The 17,459-nt window shown below is 35.2% G+C and overlaps 1 protein-coding gene across 4 annotated transcripts in view; it reads left to right on the forward strand.

Moving 5' to 3' along the window:
* Nucleotides 1-17,459, forward strand: part of VPS13C (vacuolar protein sorting 13 homolog C) — a 182,718-nt gene that overhangs the window by 119,358 nt on the left and 45,901 nt on the right. For all 4 annotated transcript variants that reach the window (XM_059913129.1, XM_059913130.1, XM_059913131.1 and 1 more), the window contains exons 48-60: nt 595-764; nt 2,135-2,382; nt 3,532-3,761; nt 5,276-5,368; nt 7,995-8,360; nt 8,742-8,828; nt 10,478-10,633; nt 10,835-11,099; nt 11,742-11,902; nt 12,903-13,024; nt 13,535-13,829; nt 15,102-15,491; nt 17,008-17,112. In XM_059913129.1, coding sequence (XP_059769112.1) covers nt 595-764; nt 2,135-2,382; nt 3,532-3,761; nt 5,276-5,368; nt 7,995-8,360; nt 8,742-8,828; nt 10,478-10,633; nt 10,835-11,099; nt 11,742-11,902; nt 12,903-13,024; nt 13,535-13,829; nt 15,102-15,491; nt 17,008-17,112 — 2,688 coding nt within the window. The remainder of the gene's footprint in view (nt 1-594; nt 765-2,134; nt 2,383-3,531; nt 3,762-5,275; nt 5,369-7,994; nt 8,361-8,741; nt 8,829-10,477; nt 10,634-10,834; nt 11,100-11,741; nt 11,903-12,902; nt 13,025-13,534; nt 13,830-15,101; nt 15,492-17,007; nt 17,113-17,459) is intronic.

A 17,459-nucleotide genomic window follows, 5' to 3' on the forward strand; every position in this document is an offset into this window, starting at 1 on the left:
TTAATTATTTACAACTTACAGCATCTCCTTGGGATGTTCCTTGTAATGTATTTCTATTGTATTTTTTTCAATTAGAGTATAAGCTCACTGAGATCACCTACCATGCCTTATCCTTTCTCATGAAGCCTTTAGTTCCTCTCACAGAGTGTTTTACAGAAGAGCTCATTAAATATTGGGTTGGCCAAAACTTCGTTTGGTTTTAAGTAAAAATAAAAGACCTTTTTCATTTTCACCAAGAACTTTATTGAACAGTGTATTCATTAACCAAACGAACATTTTGGCCAAGCCAATATTTGTAAGTTAGCATGATTGATTGACAGTTTCCTGGGTTGTTTTTATTTGCATTGAATTGTAAATTAGAAATTTTTATGTATTAACCCTTGTTGAAGATCAGCACATGCACTTATATATTTATTTGTATGTGCATATACAGTCACAAACATGCATATTATTCTTTGTTCCAGTTTTAATGCCCAAACTTTAAAAATTTGTGGTATGGATTTGCTTTTAACCTCTGAGTTAAGAAATATGTTTAAAAGTAATTACATAACACCTGAAGATAATTGATTCTTTTGCTTGAAAAATATACCACAGGAATCCAAACTTTCATTTCATAATGACAGTTTCCGGCTTGGTGAACTCAGACTACATCTTATGGCCTCTTCAGGGAAGATGTTTAAGGATGGCTCAATGAATGTCAATATTAAACTTAAGACATGCACCCTTGATGATCTCAGAGAAGGAATTGAGAGAGCAACATCAAGGTTTGTCATCTCTGAATTTGCCGCACATTATATAAGGTTGACATTGCACTTGGCATTGCTACCAGGCATTGATTGCTCAGCTTAAGATTGTCAGAAGGGGTCTTTTGATCATCCTTTTTGGGATTCTGTTCCTTGGGATTATCAAAAGAGGTCTTTGGTCATATTTCAGTTTGAAGTGCATCAAGAAGTAGTGCTAATTTCAGGTTCAGTTGCTTTAAAGTTTGAATAAAAGGAAGTTTAATAATAAAATAGAGTATTGTCTTAAAAGTGGGAACTAAGAAACTGTAAGAATTTTAATAGTTAAATCCACATGGGGTGGTTCATTGGTGATATATTTTTCTAAATTGTTCACAGTAGGCAGAATCTTTTTTTCAAAAAAGCCTTAAAGTTATGGGTCTTCCTTTTGTTTTATTTTGTCTATATATTTTAAAACAGTTTTGTGAAATTTCTTTAAAAGTTTTAGTAGATCAACTATACTTAAAAAAGACCCTACAGGATTAAAAAAAAAAAAAAACTGGAATCCCTAATTTTCACATTATCAACTCATTTTTGAAAGATTAATTTATATCACCCTACTATAAAGTGAGAAACATGCAACTTCAATAGCCTAATTATATTTTTATTCCTTTCCCAAATAATGAGATGCATAATATTTTTGTCCTTGTTGTTTTTTGGAGAAAAACTATTCTGCTGCTTGAAGTTGGACCCGTTGAATATGTATTGAATACTTGTGAGCCCTTTGTTTTTCTAAGAGATGAATAAATGAGGAAAGAGTGCTATCATGCAACCAGCTTTTCTGATTTGCAAATTTCATGTCTTGGGGTAGCAGTCTAGGCAAGGGTGATAAAGGCCGTCCTTCTGTTTCATAGCGTGCTCTTTGCAGTGCACATGAGGATGTGTGGGAGTTATTATATCATTGCAGACGCTTGATGAATGCTGCCTGATTTGAATCACATTGAATAATTTGGGAGTCAATTGTATAGGATGATCTTTGGAGACAAATTCTTTCAGGGAGGTTTTATTTTGTAAAATAATATAAAGAGGTTGTCTTTTAAATTTTGTGGCACCACATTAATGTGTTTTGTTAATTGCCAAACTTCCTTTCAGCAGTCATTGATTGTTTTTCTAGTATGCATTATAATTATAAAGTATTCTATAATTACTTATTATCATGAACCTTGCTGTGGAGATTAGGAGACCATGTCTTGGTTGCTGATTAGCTAATTAGACTCAAGTTAACACTGATCTGTTTTCTGTTCACAGATTGGAAACTGAAAGGTGAAAGAAAAATGATTAAAATGTATAGGAAATTTTTCATCTTTTTAATTCTTTTAGCGGAAATAAAATAATGAATGTATATATTTTTTCAGAATGATTGATAAGAAGAATGGCCAAGATAACAACAGTTCTATGATTGACATAAGTTACACACAAGACAAGAATGGAAGTCATATTGATGCTGTTCTTGACAAGCTGTATGTTTGTGCCAGTGTGGAATTTCTGATGACTGTGGCAGATTTCTTTATCAAAGCTGTACCTCAGAGTCCAGAAAATATGGCTAAAGAATCACAGATTCCACTGCGGCAGACTGCCTTAGCAAAAATCAAGATGGAGAAAGGTTAGCAGAATTTATCTGTCAACTTGTATATTTTACCAAAATTACAAACTGGAAAAAAGAGAAATGGAGAATTTAAGAATGTAAAATTACTCTTTCAAATTTAAATGCATTCAGCAGAAAAACCTTAGTAAGCATAGATTTTTTTAAGAGAGAGGTGGAGTAAAAATATGTATCAGATCAGGCACCAGGAAACCTCTGCTCTGGTTCCAACTCTGCCATTAACATTTCTTTACCCATCCAGAAATACAGCCTGTTTTATAAAAAGGGAATCTTTTATTCAAAGAAAATATTTGGAAGAATTAAATCATATTGAAGAGCAATTAAACAGCTGAAAGCAGAGGGTGGGAGTATTGGAGGACCCAACATGACACCCCTGGACATCACCTTAGACTCCTTAAAGTTAGCAGAGGGTTTGCGCAGCTCTGGTCTCCGTGTATGCTGATGCCACTCCCTGACCCGTAAACCATTTATTCCAGCATTGCAAAGTAGATCAGTGATTTCCTCTGTTAAATTGTGATTGTCTAAGGTCAGGCATTTTTCTCTCTAATGTGTAACTCAGCAAGATTGCAAAACTGCCATTTACTGGCAAGGTCAGAATTTTATTTTTCCATTTACCTTTCTTAAACAGTAATCATGTGATATTTCTATTCATATATGCATGTAATGTATTTTTACTATAGATTGTATGACACTAACTGTAGACTTGAGGGTGAAATCTAGGCAGACAAGTAATAATGGCCTGTGTACTTATCAGGGTCTCCTGTCCTCTTCCTGATACTCCCCTCGCCTGTTTTCGCTTCCTTGCTCCTGCAGCATAACATAGGACATGCTCAGACGTGTACACACATGCATCGCATATATGCGTTAATTCTGACAAAAGGAACTTCAAAACAAGATGATTTCTGCTAGGTCAAAGTGGGAATGATCTTCTTAACAACAGGGGTCAAGATTGCATTATCCCACGTAATCAGCATTTGTTAATAATCATTTATCATTAGTCTTTACCGATCAGTTATTAATATTGTTACTTTCACCATATCCATAATAGCAGGATATTAGAAGCAACTTAGCAGCTTACAGATAACATGTACCCAAGTGACAAGGTTTACGTTGCTAGAACTTTTATGGTTCCTATTTTTGTTTCTTCAGATGACTCTGTGAGACCAAATATGACTTTAAACGCCAAGATCACAGACCCAGAAGTGGTGTTTGTTGCCAACCTGACAAAGGCTGATGCCCCTGCTCTGACAGCGTCATTCCGGTGTAACCTCTGTCTATCGACATCCAAACTCGAGCAGATAATGAAAGCGTCCGTGAGAGATCTTAAAGTGCTCGCTTGCCCTTTTCTCAGAGAAAAGAGAGGAGAAAACATTACCACAGTAAGAATTACCTTATATTCTAAGCTTGGATTGAAGGATGGCAGAAATGGTTCATTCATAGAATCCTAGAATGTGAGAGCTCTGTAGGACTTCAGAGAGTATTTACTCCAGCTTGAGATTTTACAGATAAGGATGTTGCATTCCAGAGATGTTAAATGATTTAGCCATGTCTGTAGTGACAGAACTGTAGACTATCTCCAGACTCATTTTCATTATACCGTCTTTTGCTGAACAGTATTTGAACTTTAGTACAAATCAACATTCCTTTTCAGCTGTTGGCTTTTGTTCACCACAGTATATCCAATGAGTGAGTGGATGAATGAACCAAAAAATTCATCAGAGTCATGTGCCCAAAAGAGATTATGTTTTGCTTTATTACAAATTAACTTCAATTGTGCTTTCACATTATAGTTGAAAAATATGGTTTTAGTTAATTAAATTAATTACTGTACCAAATGTTTTTTAATGTTAAATTGATAATTTTATGTTAAAGAGCATCATTATATAATGTGACTCATTTGCAGTGTTATTTTAAATTTTAAAAAATTCGTGGACAAAGTGACTTGCATAAAGAAGTGCAGTGCTAAGCTTAATCTATACTGTATCATGAAACATTCTTTAGCAGGATCATCTTCTTTTTTTTTTTTTTTGGTTGCACCGGGTCTTAGTTGTGGCAGGCGGGCTCCTTAGTTGTGGCATGCATGTGGGATCTAGTTCCCTGAGCAGGGTCCCCCTGCGTTGGGAGTGCAGAGTCCTATCCACTGCGCCACAAGGGAAGTCCCAGGATCATCTTTTGACATGTCACAGAAAGCTTATATTAATCATTCTATTTAAAGCTCAGCCTACTTTTTTAAAAATGAAAGTTATGCATACTAATTCCTCCATTCAGTTCAGATGCATTTTATTTGTTTCTTTAATGATATTTAATAGCCTTCATGGTTTTAATAAATCGTCAAGTTTGAAGGTTTGAAATCTATTCTAATAAGGACCTTACAGGAAATTCAAGACTGACCTGTTGGTAATCATCTGGAAACTGTTCATTTACCTACCTTACTATAGTCTTTTTTTAAAAGGTGTTAACAGAACTATTTGTTTAGAATAACATTTTCAAGTGATTTAGTGGTCATAAAAATTATTATGAAATACATTTCCATTTCCTCATTTACCTCTTTGCAAATGTAAGACCTTACCATAGTCCTTAGCTCATTTTTGTAGATATCTTAAAAGTGTATTTTACATAGGGCATCATTTAAAACACATTTTAGCAAAAGGAAACATTTTAAACTTCTAATAGTAAATGTGCATTACTACTTAAGAATTTGGCATAAAGGAATTCATCAGAACTGCTTAAACTCCTTTACAATGGTCATAGACTTGTCTTAGTTTGGAGGAGCCCTCACAAGAGATTCTCAGCTAATTTAATTTGCCTTTTTGCTTTTAGTTGTAGACTATAGTTAAAGATCTCAAATTAAGTAAGACATGTTCATAAGTAAATTTCATTTATTTGTTTCTAGGTCTTACAGCCCTGTTCTCTGTTTATGAAAAAATGTACATGGGCTTCAGGAAAAGAAGATATAAATATTGAAGTTGAAGAATTTATAATTAAGGTTAGTGCCTGTCATATTATTTGGGTGAAAATCAATTCTTTTTTTTTAAATTAATTAATTAATTAATTTTTGGCTGCGTTGGGTCTTCGTTGCTGCACGCAGGCTTTCTCTAGTTGCGGCTAGCGGGGGATACTCTTTGTTGCGGTGCACAGGCTTCTCATTGCGGTGGCTTCTCTTGTTGCGGAGCACGGGCTCTAGGCGCGGGGGCTTCAGTAGTTGTGGCACACGGGCTCAGTAGTGACTCACAGGCTCTAGAGCGCCAGCTCAGCAGTTGTGGCACATGGGCTTAGTTGCTCTGCGGCATGTGGGATCTTCCTGGACCAGGACTCGAACCTGTGTCCCCTGCATTGGCAGGCGGATTCTTAACCACTGCGCCACCAGGGAAGCCCCACAATCAATTCTTATTTTTGTTATCTTTTGATGACTCTCACATCTAGAGCATTATGCTAGTCACATATTTAGTAATCAATAAAAACCTCATATTAAAATACATTTTTCTTTAATGCAAATGTTTGTTTCTATTTTCTTTGAAACAGTGCAGGTGACTCTTGAGTAACGCGGGGATTAGCAGTGCTTTAACTTTACAGTCAGACCTCGGTATATGTGGTTCCTCAGAATCTGCATTCCTCCATGTCTGAGGTTCTACATCTGCGGATTCAAACAACTGTGGCTCATGTAGTACCATAGTATTTACTACTGAAAAAAATCCACACATAAGTGAACCCCCGCAGTTCAAATCCATGTTGCTCAGGGTGAACCGCACTTTTAAATATATACAAATGATCAGGATAGTTTTTATCTAGTATATTTGTGTGTGTGTTGGAGATTGGGTTTGGGTGGGGAGAGCAGAGATGAAGTGGGAGGAGAAGGAAAGGAAGGATAGAAAAATGAGGTTGCTCTTATTTTATTTGCAATGTTATTTTTAGGCTTTTATTTGAGGTGTAGTTTGGTTGAATTTAATAATTATGTGATTAAATGTTTTATTTGTCTTATAAAATATTTATAATGACAGATGTATGCCAGAAATAAATTATTAGAATTTTTTTTATCTCTTACATTTGTAGTATTGAAAAAGCAATCTGCTCTCCAATGTACTTTTCTCTCAATATTTTAAATTACTAGTTTGTCTTAGATGGCATTTTGTTAACAGATTTACTTTTCTACAGACTTAAAATGCTAAATGGGGAGAAAACTTGGATTTGCATGCATTTTTGTCTGCGACACTGGGTTAAAGTGCTGAGGGATTGTTTTTCCATGTCTTTGTATATCACTTTACTTATTTATTGAGCACGTGTTTTTTGAGCCTTTACTGTGTATGAAGAATGTCCTGTACAAGGCACTGGGGGTACATGGTCCCTACATTAAAAAAACTTAGTGACATATGTGAGAGAAAGAAGTAAATGAGTGATTACTTTCAGCTTTCAGTGCTAGAGGCATGCATGAGGTGCTCTTGGGGATGCAGGCAGGAGCCTCCAGCTCAGACTAGGACATCAGGGAAGGCTGTCTGGAAGTGGGGCTACTTGAACTGAGCTTTGAACATCTGAGCGTGGTTAGATGGAGAGAGAGGGAAAGGGTTACCTAGACAGAACCAACAATATGCATAAAGGCAAAGGCTTGAAAAATCCTTTAAGGACTTGGAGGGGTGATCCCATGTGGATGGGGAGAATGGTGTGGTGGAGTCATAGGACTGAGAACACTAATTATAGGTGACATTAATAAGGCAATGAAGAAAAGGATTCAGGTGACAGGTAAGTTTGGGAAGTACTGCATACTCGCTCCTTCTTTTGGTGATGTAATCATATCTCCTTAGCATATTAAACAAGTAAGGGTTGTGAGAAGTGAACAGTAAAGGAATCCACTTAATTTCTTTAACCCAGTATTGCTCAAACTTTGGGAAACCATGGGTAGCTTAACTGATTAGGCATCAGGTCACAAAGAAGTTCATGTCCTAAGCTAAAGAGAGTTTTAATCTTACCCTGAAAGTTATGGGGAGTTGTTGAAGATTTTAAACATAGGAAAGACATGCTCAGATTTGGGTTTTAGGAAAATCATGTGGTGGGTGGGCTGAGATGGTGCTGACAGGACATGGAAGACATCATCATTGCTAAGAACTAAGGCACGGTAATTGGAATGAAGAGGTGAGCAAAGATACTATCCAAAGATAATAGGAGGTGGAATTTTCAGATCTTAGGGTGAAAGGGAGTCCATGGTGATTCTCAGGTTTCCTATGTCGGTAAGACAAATGAAAACCATGTGTGTATATCTTGATGAGGATCACATACTTTGGTTTAGTTAATGCAGCTGGTTGAAAAATGAAAAATTCAGTTATACTTCTACTTTTTCTGTTCACATAACGCTGTTTCACTCTGAATTAACTGATTTAACTTTAGGTTTCGACAGTTGACATGCACATTAGTCACTTAATTCTAGAATAACCTGGGCAGAAGTCACTGTTTTGAGGTTAGTTGACTTGACACATGATTTTGTGTGTTCTCTTTTGTTTTCCTCAGTTATTAATTTAATATATTTAAATTTTTAATTAGTTACTTTAAATTTTTTGTGTTATGTATTCTTCTCATCTGGGAAAGAATTTATTCTAAATTTTTTTCTCCTTTCTTTTTTAAAGATTTCACCCATAATTCTTAATACTGTGATGACAATAATGGCTGCTCTGTCTCCAAAGACAAAAGAAGATGAATCCAAAGATATATCTAAGGAAACGGAACATCTTTGGGGTGTCAAATCTATTAGTGATTATAACTCTTGGTTTCTTGGTGTTGACATGGCCACAGAAATAACAGAAAATTTCAGAGACATTGAAAATCCAGTGATAGAGGAAAATTGTGCTGTTGTTGTCCAGTCAGTTCAAGTTACCTTAGAATGTGGCCTTGGGCATCGAACTGTACCTCTATTATTGGCAGAGTCTAAGTTTTCAGGAAACGTTAAAAATTGGACTTCCCTAATGGCCGCTTCTGCTGACCTGACACTAGAGGTATGACCACATGAATTATTACCCACCTTCAGAGGCAACTTCCTTAAAAGTGCAATTGAGGGATTAGGAAGTGAGCTTTTTTGTGTGCATGACCATAGCAAGTATATATATGAATAGATAATATATTCTAACATTTAATTTATTCATGTGTAGTATTATTTATTTGGTCATTACTTTTTAAAGGTTCTTTTGCTAAATAATTGGTTTATGGAGCAAAGTAAGAGTAAAGTAAAATGCACCCTCCTTATAAATATCCTTTGTGTCCTTAGGTGTGTTGTTAAAATGGTTATTGGCATATAACATTACTTAATATTTTTTCCTACTGGTTATAGAAATATGTAGTTAACGTTTAAAGACTCTCATAATTCTGTGCCTTTCCAGGTTCATTATTACAATGAGACCCATGCTGTATGGGAGCCACTGATTGAGAGAGTGGAGGGGAAGAGACCATGGAATTTAAGGCTTGCTGTAAGAAAATCATAATAAAATAATATCATTGTGTACATTCATTTATATATATATATATATCTTAGTTCAGAGATTCTCAAGATGTAGTCCAGGATCCTTGAGGCCCTTTTAGAGGATCATGGGATCAAAATTCTTTTCATAATAATATTCAGACATTATATATCATTTTCATTCTCATTCTCTCATGAGCATACAGTGGAATTTTCCAGAGACTATGCAATTTTGCAGCAGATTGAATACAAAATTAGAAATGAGTCCGCCTGTCTTCTCTTAAGGCTTGCACTAAAGAGACCTGTAAATACTCCTCTTCTCACTATGTATTTTTAATGGTTATTTTTCATTAAAATATTATTTATGTTAACATGTAATTGTTGGCTTTAAATGAATATTTAAAATTTTCTCAGTTTTAGTTTCTCATAGAGTACATACTGATAGATAATAACCCACATAAATGAAGCTCCTTGGGATCCTCAGTCATTTTAAGAGACCAAAAAATCCAAGAACTGCTATTCTGGTTCATGAATTCTTTGTGTCATCTCTTTGTGATGCTTCTTGAGAACACTGCAGAGTCCTAGATACTGAAACACATCTCCCTAGATTAACAGGAACACAAGTTTTATACCCTTCACAAATTATCACAGCACACTTCTCTGGGGCAACTTGACCCAAGTGTGAGGCATTGAAATTGACTTAGCAGATTCTTTTTTTTTTTTTTTTTTTTTTTTTAAGCTACTCTGGACATCTTTAAATCATTTACCTAATGGATTTTTTTTAAAAACTAATTTAGTTGTTTATTTTTGGGTGTGTTGGGTCTTCATTTCTGTGTGAGGGCCCTCTCCAGCTGCGGCGAGCAGGGGCCACTCTTCATCGCGGTGCGCGGGCCTCTCACTGTCGCGGCCTCTCTTGTTGCGGAGCACAGGCTCCAGACGCGCAGGTTTAGTAGTTGTGCCTCACGGGCCCAGTTGCTCCGTGGCATGTGGGATCTTCCCAGACCAGGGCTCGAACCCGTGTCCCCTGCATTGGCAGGCAGATTCTCAACCACTGCGCCACCAGGGAAGCCCGCAGATTCTTACTTTGAAGATGAGCAGTCACTTAACCTGTGTCCTAATTTCCTCTCAGTAAAGTAGAAGTAATATTTCTGACCTGCCTCTCTTTGGAGTAGGCAGGCTAACAAAGAATGTTTTATAAGACTTTTACAAGACTGATGGGTGGTTGAAAGCTTATCATATTACTTATTTATAGGTGTTACTGCTAAAAAGTAGAAGGAATACCAGATGTTACTTCCAATAAGGATCAGTTTAGACTTCAGGGTCCTCTTAAAGTGCTCATCAACATAAAATGACCAATTAGGTGACACTGGGTAAATAGCTTTCTCTGGTGAATGCACAAAAGACAAATATTGTAACTCACTTGGAGTCCTTCCATGGCACAATTCTAAACATTTCCCTATGCGTGGACTACACACTGAAAGAAAGAATGCTGACCTGCGCTAAGTCAAGGTGAAGCACTGAATATTTTTGAAAATGAGACTTTTGAGGAGCCTTAATATAAAGTGACAGGGTTAGGAGAATTTAACCTTGACTCTATCGAGGGTATTTTAATTTTATTATTCATTGGCTAATAAAACTGCTATGTATTTATCCTCGTAGGTAAAGAAGAATCCAGTCCAGGATAAAAGTTTGATGCCAGGAGATTATTTTATTCTTCTTCCTGAGCCAGAAACAGAAGTTGATATTTCTTCAGGGGATACAATGAATATAACAATATCCAAAAGCTGTCTTAATGTTTTCAGCAATTTAGCAAAAGTATGTTTGGTTCTTGCTTGGACTATTTCATAGTTTGGTTCTTGTTTGGACTATTTCAAATGGAATTTTAAATGGAAACGTATGCATTATTTTTGTTTGTCATCAACATTCATTACTAAAAAATGTGTAGCCGAAATTTAGTTTTTGAAAAAAAATTTGAATTTTGCAAAAATTTTATTGCGTTGTTGTGTTCCTTTTCAGGGTTTTTCAGAGGGCACTGCTTCTACTTTTGACTACTCTTTAAAAGACAGGGCACCTTTTACAGTAACAAATTCTGTAGGTGTTCCCATTAAGGTGCAGCCCAATCATAATCTCAGAGTGATGGGCTCCCTTGAGAAAAGTGATGTGTGTGATGTTGATGCCGGTCAGAAATTGGAATTGGAATATGCCAGCATGGAACTTTCATGTCAAGGGAAACTATCCACACTGAGCCGTCAGGAGAGCTCCCTCTTCTCTCTGACCTTCGGTATGCTATATTTATGCTATTTTTAAGGGTATCTTTGGAATTCTTGGTGTCAGCTTATTTTTGATAAAATATGGAAAAATATTTGCTGCAGATACCCTTGAGAGACAACATTTCTAAAGGCTTGAAACAAATAGTTGATAAACTTTTGTTTTCTTCCTCTAAACTTGAGAAAATTAAACTTGATTAATTTAAGAATTACCTTAGAAAACTAGATTATTTCTATGTGTTTAAATAGTACAGTATGTAGTACGCTTCAGAAGGGACTGGAGTTCAGTGAGGAGAGAAAATAACTATATTCAGAAGTCTTAAAATGTTGACAGTAGTTAATCACCATTCCAAAAAAAAAAGCGATTTTTATTGTTATATAGTTGAGAAAATAAGGAACAAGTTGGATTTTGTTTGTTTTAATACATTTAAAACCCCAAGAGAAATTGTTTGGGGTCAAAAAATTTTATAATAATAACTAGTTTCCTTTCTTTGTTATTAGCTCCTGTGTCTTAGAAAAGAATTTTGTGTAGTCTACATTTCTAGTCATGAGGAAGAATACTCTTGTCATTATTTTGAGTTGCTGCTCCTGATCTGTCGTATAAAAATTTAGGTAAATTAGTATTTGGAATGCTTCTCACTTATGCTCTGACTTAGCACCTCATGGATATACAGAAGTTACAAAAGTCCCTGTTGCCAGACCTGGACGGCGATTGTATAATGTATGGAATCCCAATGCCAGTCATTCTGACTCACTCGTGGTACAAATTGATGCAACTGAAGGGAACAAAGTAATTACCCTTCGTTCTCCTCTGCAGGTAATGCATTAAAGTGAATTGTGTTCCTTTAAGTATATCAAGAAATATTAAATCATTTGCCTGAATATAGGAATGTAATAAAACTTCATTAGGTCAGTACTGATTGTTCAGAAATAAATAATAGTTTGAACTGGGTATTTCCTGTCCAACTTACTTTTGTAATATTCTTCATTTTAAATGTCTCATGAAATGCTGTTGTTAATTTAAAGCCCATTTTTGTTGTCTCCTGGGTTTAAAATTAATGAAACTTTTTGTCTATTCCTTTAAAGATTCAGAACTGAGGAATATTGCAGTAATAGCTGGTTGTCAAATAGGATAACATTCCATTCTCTTTGTATTGTATTTTTCAACTATGTATGAAGGAATATTGAAATGGTCTCCCCAGAAAAAAATTTTAGCATATTAATCTGTATAAATATTTTTTTCTACCTTTAAGGCTTTATCGACTTTTCTTTTTCTCTGCATTATTACAGATTTCAGCATATGGTCAGCAGAAGAATATTTCTTCCTACCTGTAACATCAGATAAAAATGAAAGGATTTCCAATTTTGGTCATTGTCTCTCAGTTTACTATTAGTTCCAACCTATATTACACTGTAGTTAAGGAAGGATTGTACTGTATTTATTTACCTCATGTTTCCTTTACTATCCTTTTCTGTTTAGTTGTATGGTGCATTGAGAAAAGGTTGTAATGAGGAAAATATTATGGCTGAAATCCTCAAAGATTAATATGTATTTGAAAGATAATAATACACACTAAAAAAATCAGTCTGGAATATATGAACATGTGAATATCCTAATAATTTTTAACTTCCATTTAAGCATCAAGTTTCATATATATAGCTTCTTAAATATCTTAAAACTTTTCAATTACCATAAAAATATCTTCCAATATTGGGCTTGAAATTTTTTAGATCTGAAAGTGATTGTGTGTGGCTCACATTTTTCTTTTGAACGTCTGCATCTTTTTAAACAACTTGTATGTTTTTTTGTCCAACAGATTAAAAACCATTTCTCTATTGCTTTCATCATCTATAAATATGTTAAGAATGTGAAGTTATTGGAGCGCATTGGAGTAGCCAGACCTGAAGAGGAGTTCCATGTTCCTTTAGATTCATATAGGTAGATACTTCATTGAATATGTTGATATAAAATGTTCATAATATATATTTTTAATTCTGTGAATTAGGATCTTTATTCTAGAATAAAGTAAAATATCTGTATTCTACATAATAATAATTCTTATTATCTAAAGATCTGTAAAAGCCAGTTTTGAGACATATAGAGAAATACATTTATATTGTTGAATTTACCAGATGAAATTTCCTGTTGTATACTTGATGTTTTAGAATTTTCTGACACTTATTTTTATTAGATTGCCTTTGTATTTGAAATGACTTTTTTTTTTAAGTTGCCATTTTTTACAGAGTATTTTTTCCCACGAGGTGCCTCCATGAGTCAGCTGTGTGACTTTGGGCAAGTTTCTTAAACTTTCTTAGCCTTGTTTTTCTCATCTGTAAAAATAGGAATAATATTACTTATCTTGTAGAGTTATCAAGAAGAATTAATGAGATTCTTTTTCTTACGTTCTCAATAAAAACGTTTTTCCCACTCTGTTTTCTTCTTCTGTAGATGTCAGTTGTTCATTCAGCCAGCTGGTATCTTAGAGAATCAGTACAAAGAATCCACCACATATATTTCCTGGAAGGAAGAACTTCATCGGAGCAAGGAAATCAGATGCATGCTGCAGTGTCCGTCAACAGAAGTCAACTTCTTACCTCTTATAGTCAATACAATTGCTGTACCTGATGAATTAAGCTATATATGTACACAGAGGAAAGACTGGGATCCAGCTTACATCATTCATCTTTACCCTACTGTCACTTTGAGGAATTTTCTCCCATATTCTCTAAGATATTTACTTGAGGTATGCCTCTTGCATTTTGTTTGACTTTTATTATTACATGGAGTGAATTCTAGTTTGTTTCTTTTTAATGGTATTTTTAGTTCAGGTCAGTGTTTTACATTCACCTACTTGTAATGCTTTAATAATATTAATAATATCAAAAACTGGTATAACATCTACTTTGTGCCAGCCACTATGTCATGTATTTTACATGTATTAACATATTTAGTCCTTACAATAACTTCCTGAAGAAGGTACTGTTATTAGACCCATTTTACAGATGAGGAAACTGAGGGGTTAAGTGACAGGTCCAGGATCCCACAGCTAATAAATAGTAGAGCTGGAATTTGAACCTAAGCAATTTGGTTCCTTGTTCTCCACCACTGAACTCTGCTGCATCTGCTCTAAATTAATAATTATAATAGTGTCTTTATTATCTAAGTATAATTCTCTTAGCTAAAGTATGGAAAAATGCCAGTGAGAAAATACTTCATCTTAATTTATTATGAAGTTAATTTTAAAGTTTTTTGCTTTAAAGTGATGATTATTTGGTTCAAGTTTCTGTTGAACTGAAAAATAATTACTGTCTTAAAAAATATTAGGGAACATTTTCTAGTAATGAAGTATGATAAATATTTTTAAATTTGTACATGCCACAACATATCAAAATACAAAAATCTGGAAAGTATTTGGAACCTAAACTTATTTTCTTTATCTGACAATGAGCCATCCCTGAGTTGTGGAGAATAAAATTAATTAGATTAACTAAGTAGTATTTATACAAGAGATGCTTTCGGTAAGGAAGCCTAATTTATTATGTTGCTGTTACTCATTTTTAAAGTAGTTCCACCTTAGATAGCTTGTCAGCATAGCTTGATATCACTTTTCTTATTCTATTTGTATGAGAACCATTAGGTGTAGTATGTGAATAAAGGATGAAGCTGAAGTCCAGGCAATTAAGTGGCTCATTTAATGACATAGCTGTTAGTGGAAAACAGCCAGTGTTCCGGAGTCCAGCCTTTGATTCTTGGCACAGGTCTTTTTCTCAAAATTTATAACCATTGGCCTGCTAATGACCAAAAGACAGTTTCTGACTTTGGCTATGATATAGTGTTTTATTTTTAATCATTAGTAATTGTTGGATATTCATATTATGTAAAGATGGTACCTTGAAGACTTGTCAGTTAATGTGAATCTGGTAGGTTACTTAGTATTTGTATAAAATATGGACGTTATTGCAGAGGTTTTTAAAAAATTGGTAAGCAAATTTAGTTTTTGTTTCTTTGTTTTTAGGGAACAGCAGAAACTCATGAGCTAGCAGAAGGCAGTGCTGCCAATGTTCTACATTCGAGAATCAGTGGAGAAATAATGGAATTAGTTCTGATGAAATATCAGGGCAAAAACTGGAATGGACATTTCCGTATATGTGATACACTTCCCGAATTCTTTCTTGTGTATTTTTCTTCTGACTCCACAGAAGCGCTGACAGTTGACCTGTCAATACATGTCAAGCGAATTGGCAGCCAGATGGAGCTATCCATCTTTAGTCCCTATTGGCTAATCAACAAGACTTCTCGGGTTCTCCAGTATCGTTCAGAAGAAATTCATGTGAAACATCCAGCTGATTTTAGGGATATTATTTTATTCTCTTTCAAGAAGAAGAACATTTTTAGTAAAAATAAGGTATGTTTTTGTTGATAAAACAAGTTACCTGTTTATTGTTTATCTAATGCCATGCTTACCTCTTTGCTCAGTGTCACAGGTATGAATTAGGTCCAAGAGGACTTCTAAGGAATACACGGTTAAGTGGGATATTAGGAACTAACAACAATAGTGTCCCAAGGCTGAGTTACCTTTTTCTCTGGTGCCCCTAGAATTACTTCTGTTCTTGACATAGTGTCAAGTAGAAACCTTGATTTTATGTAGGTTACCAGTGATGCAATGGCATTTCAAAAGATAGAACAGTTGAATTTGGTTTATTTTAACTGAGCCCTCCTATGTGTGAAGCACTAAAGCAGGCCTTCGTGAGAGAGACCTAATGCGTAAGGCCTGACCCTTCATGCTCTGGTCCCTTCTTTCCTTTTCAGACTCATATCTTGGTATTGTTTACCCCTATGCCTTTGTATAGCTGCACTCTCTGCCTAGAATGCCTCTTGCCCTATGCTTTGCCTGTCTGCCTCATGTTTTCTGGTTATCCGCTGTTCATCCTTTGGCAGTCTGCTCCAGCCTGACATGTGTGAAGGATTTTCTGACCATCTAAAGTGGGGCTAGATATTCCATCCATGTTCTCTTAGAGCAGTGCTTCTCAAATCTCAGTGTGCGTTAGAATCACCTAGAGGGCTTTGAAAACAGGTTGCTGGGTCAGACCCCCAGAGTTCGATTCAGTAGGTCTGAGTAGGGTCTGAGAATTTGCATTTTCCACAGATTGCCAGGTGTTGCCGATGGTGCTGGTCCAGGGACCACACTTTGAGAACCCCTGTCCTAGAGTTTTCATTAATACTTGATATTGTACCTGTTGATGTGTCTGACCTCTGGTTGTACTCAGGTGTTTTATAATCTATTGGGTAGATGGAGGTTAATACAGGAGCAGAATTAGATCTCTTCTCTGCAACTTTATCTGAATCCCATAGCCAGAAGTAAACTTTTTACCCTCTCACCTTGATCGCATATTATCCCTTTTATATAGTTGTTATCACATTGAGTCTCACATCATAATTATTAGTATGTATTTCCTATCTCTTTGTTTAGTTGGAAGCTCATTGAAGACAGGAATTGTGTCTTCCGTTCTGCTTATCACAACACTTTTCCTTTATTGTTTGCTGATTAATGTTAAAAGCATAAATTCTCTGTGTGCTAAAACTTTAAGAATTCGTTAGCTCTGTATCAAAAGTCTAACACTGGAAAATATCATTTTACATTATAATTCCTTTTCAAATAACAGAAGGTCTCATTGGTATACATCTTTAAATTCACTATACTCATTGCATAGGTGAATGGGAAGGTCAGAGCTCTGCTTTTAAATATGACGTTGTCCCCTAGAGTTTCTGTGGGTCTGTTACCCATTTGCAGCATGCCTTTTGTTATATTTTTCTGTCTCATGTTACTAAATAAATTTCTAGTGGTCTAGCAGCATTCCATCAAATAAAATTAATATAGTGTTTTAGATTTCTTATATGATTGTTTGTGTTCTCTGGTGTAGGTACAGTTAAAAATTTCAACTAGTTCATGGTCCAGTGGTTTTTCATTGGATACAGTGGGAAATTATGGGTGTGTGAAGTGTCCTGCCAACAATATGGAATACCTGGTAAGATTTTGCTTGCTTATTTACTTCTGATTTCATTCACATTTTCATCAGTAAATGAGCTGGATCCTAAGGGGTACAGAAATGTGAATTCAAAGTATTACGTGGAGGACAGTTATATCTCTCTACTAATTTCTAGGACCGCTAGTATCAAAGCAAAACCTAAATTTGTCAAAGTTTAAGGCATTGAGTTGAATCCATACAAGTAAGCAACTTGGTAAATATTCATAATATACTAGAATCTGCATTCCATACCACTCCCTGCCAAATGTTTCTTAAATCTTAAGTTTGACTGCAAAAATTTGAATAATCTGATACAAGTTGACTTGTTTTATTACCATTTTGAAATT

The sequence above is a fragment of the Balaenoptera ricei genome, chromosome 2 (genome assembly GCF_028023285.1).
Source record: "Balaenoptera ricei isolate mBalRic1 chromosome 2, mBalRic1.hap2, whole genome shotgun sequence".
Classification (NCBI taxonomy): Eukaryota; Metazoa; Chordata; class Mammalia; order Artiodactyla; family Balaenopteridae; genus Balaenoptera; species Balaenoptera ricei.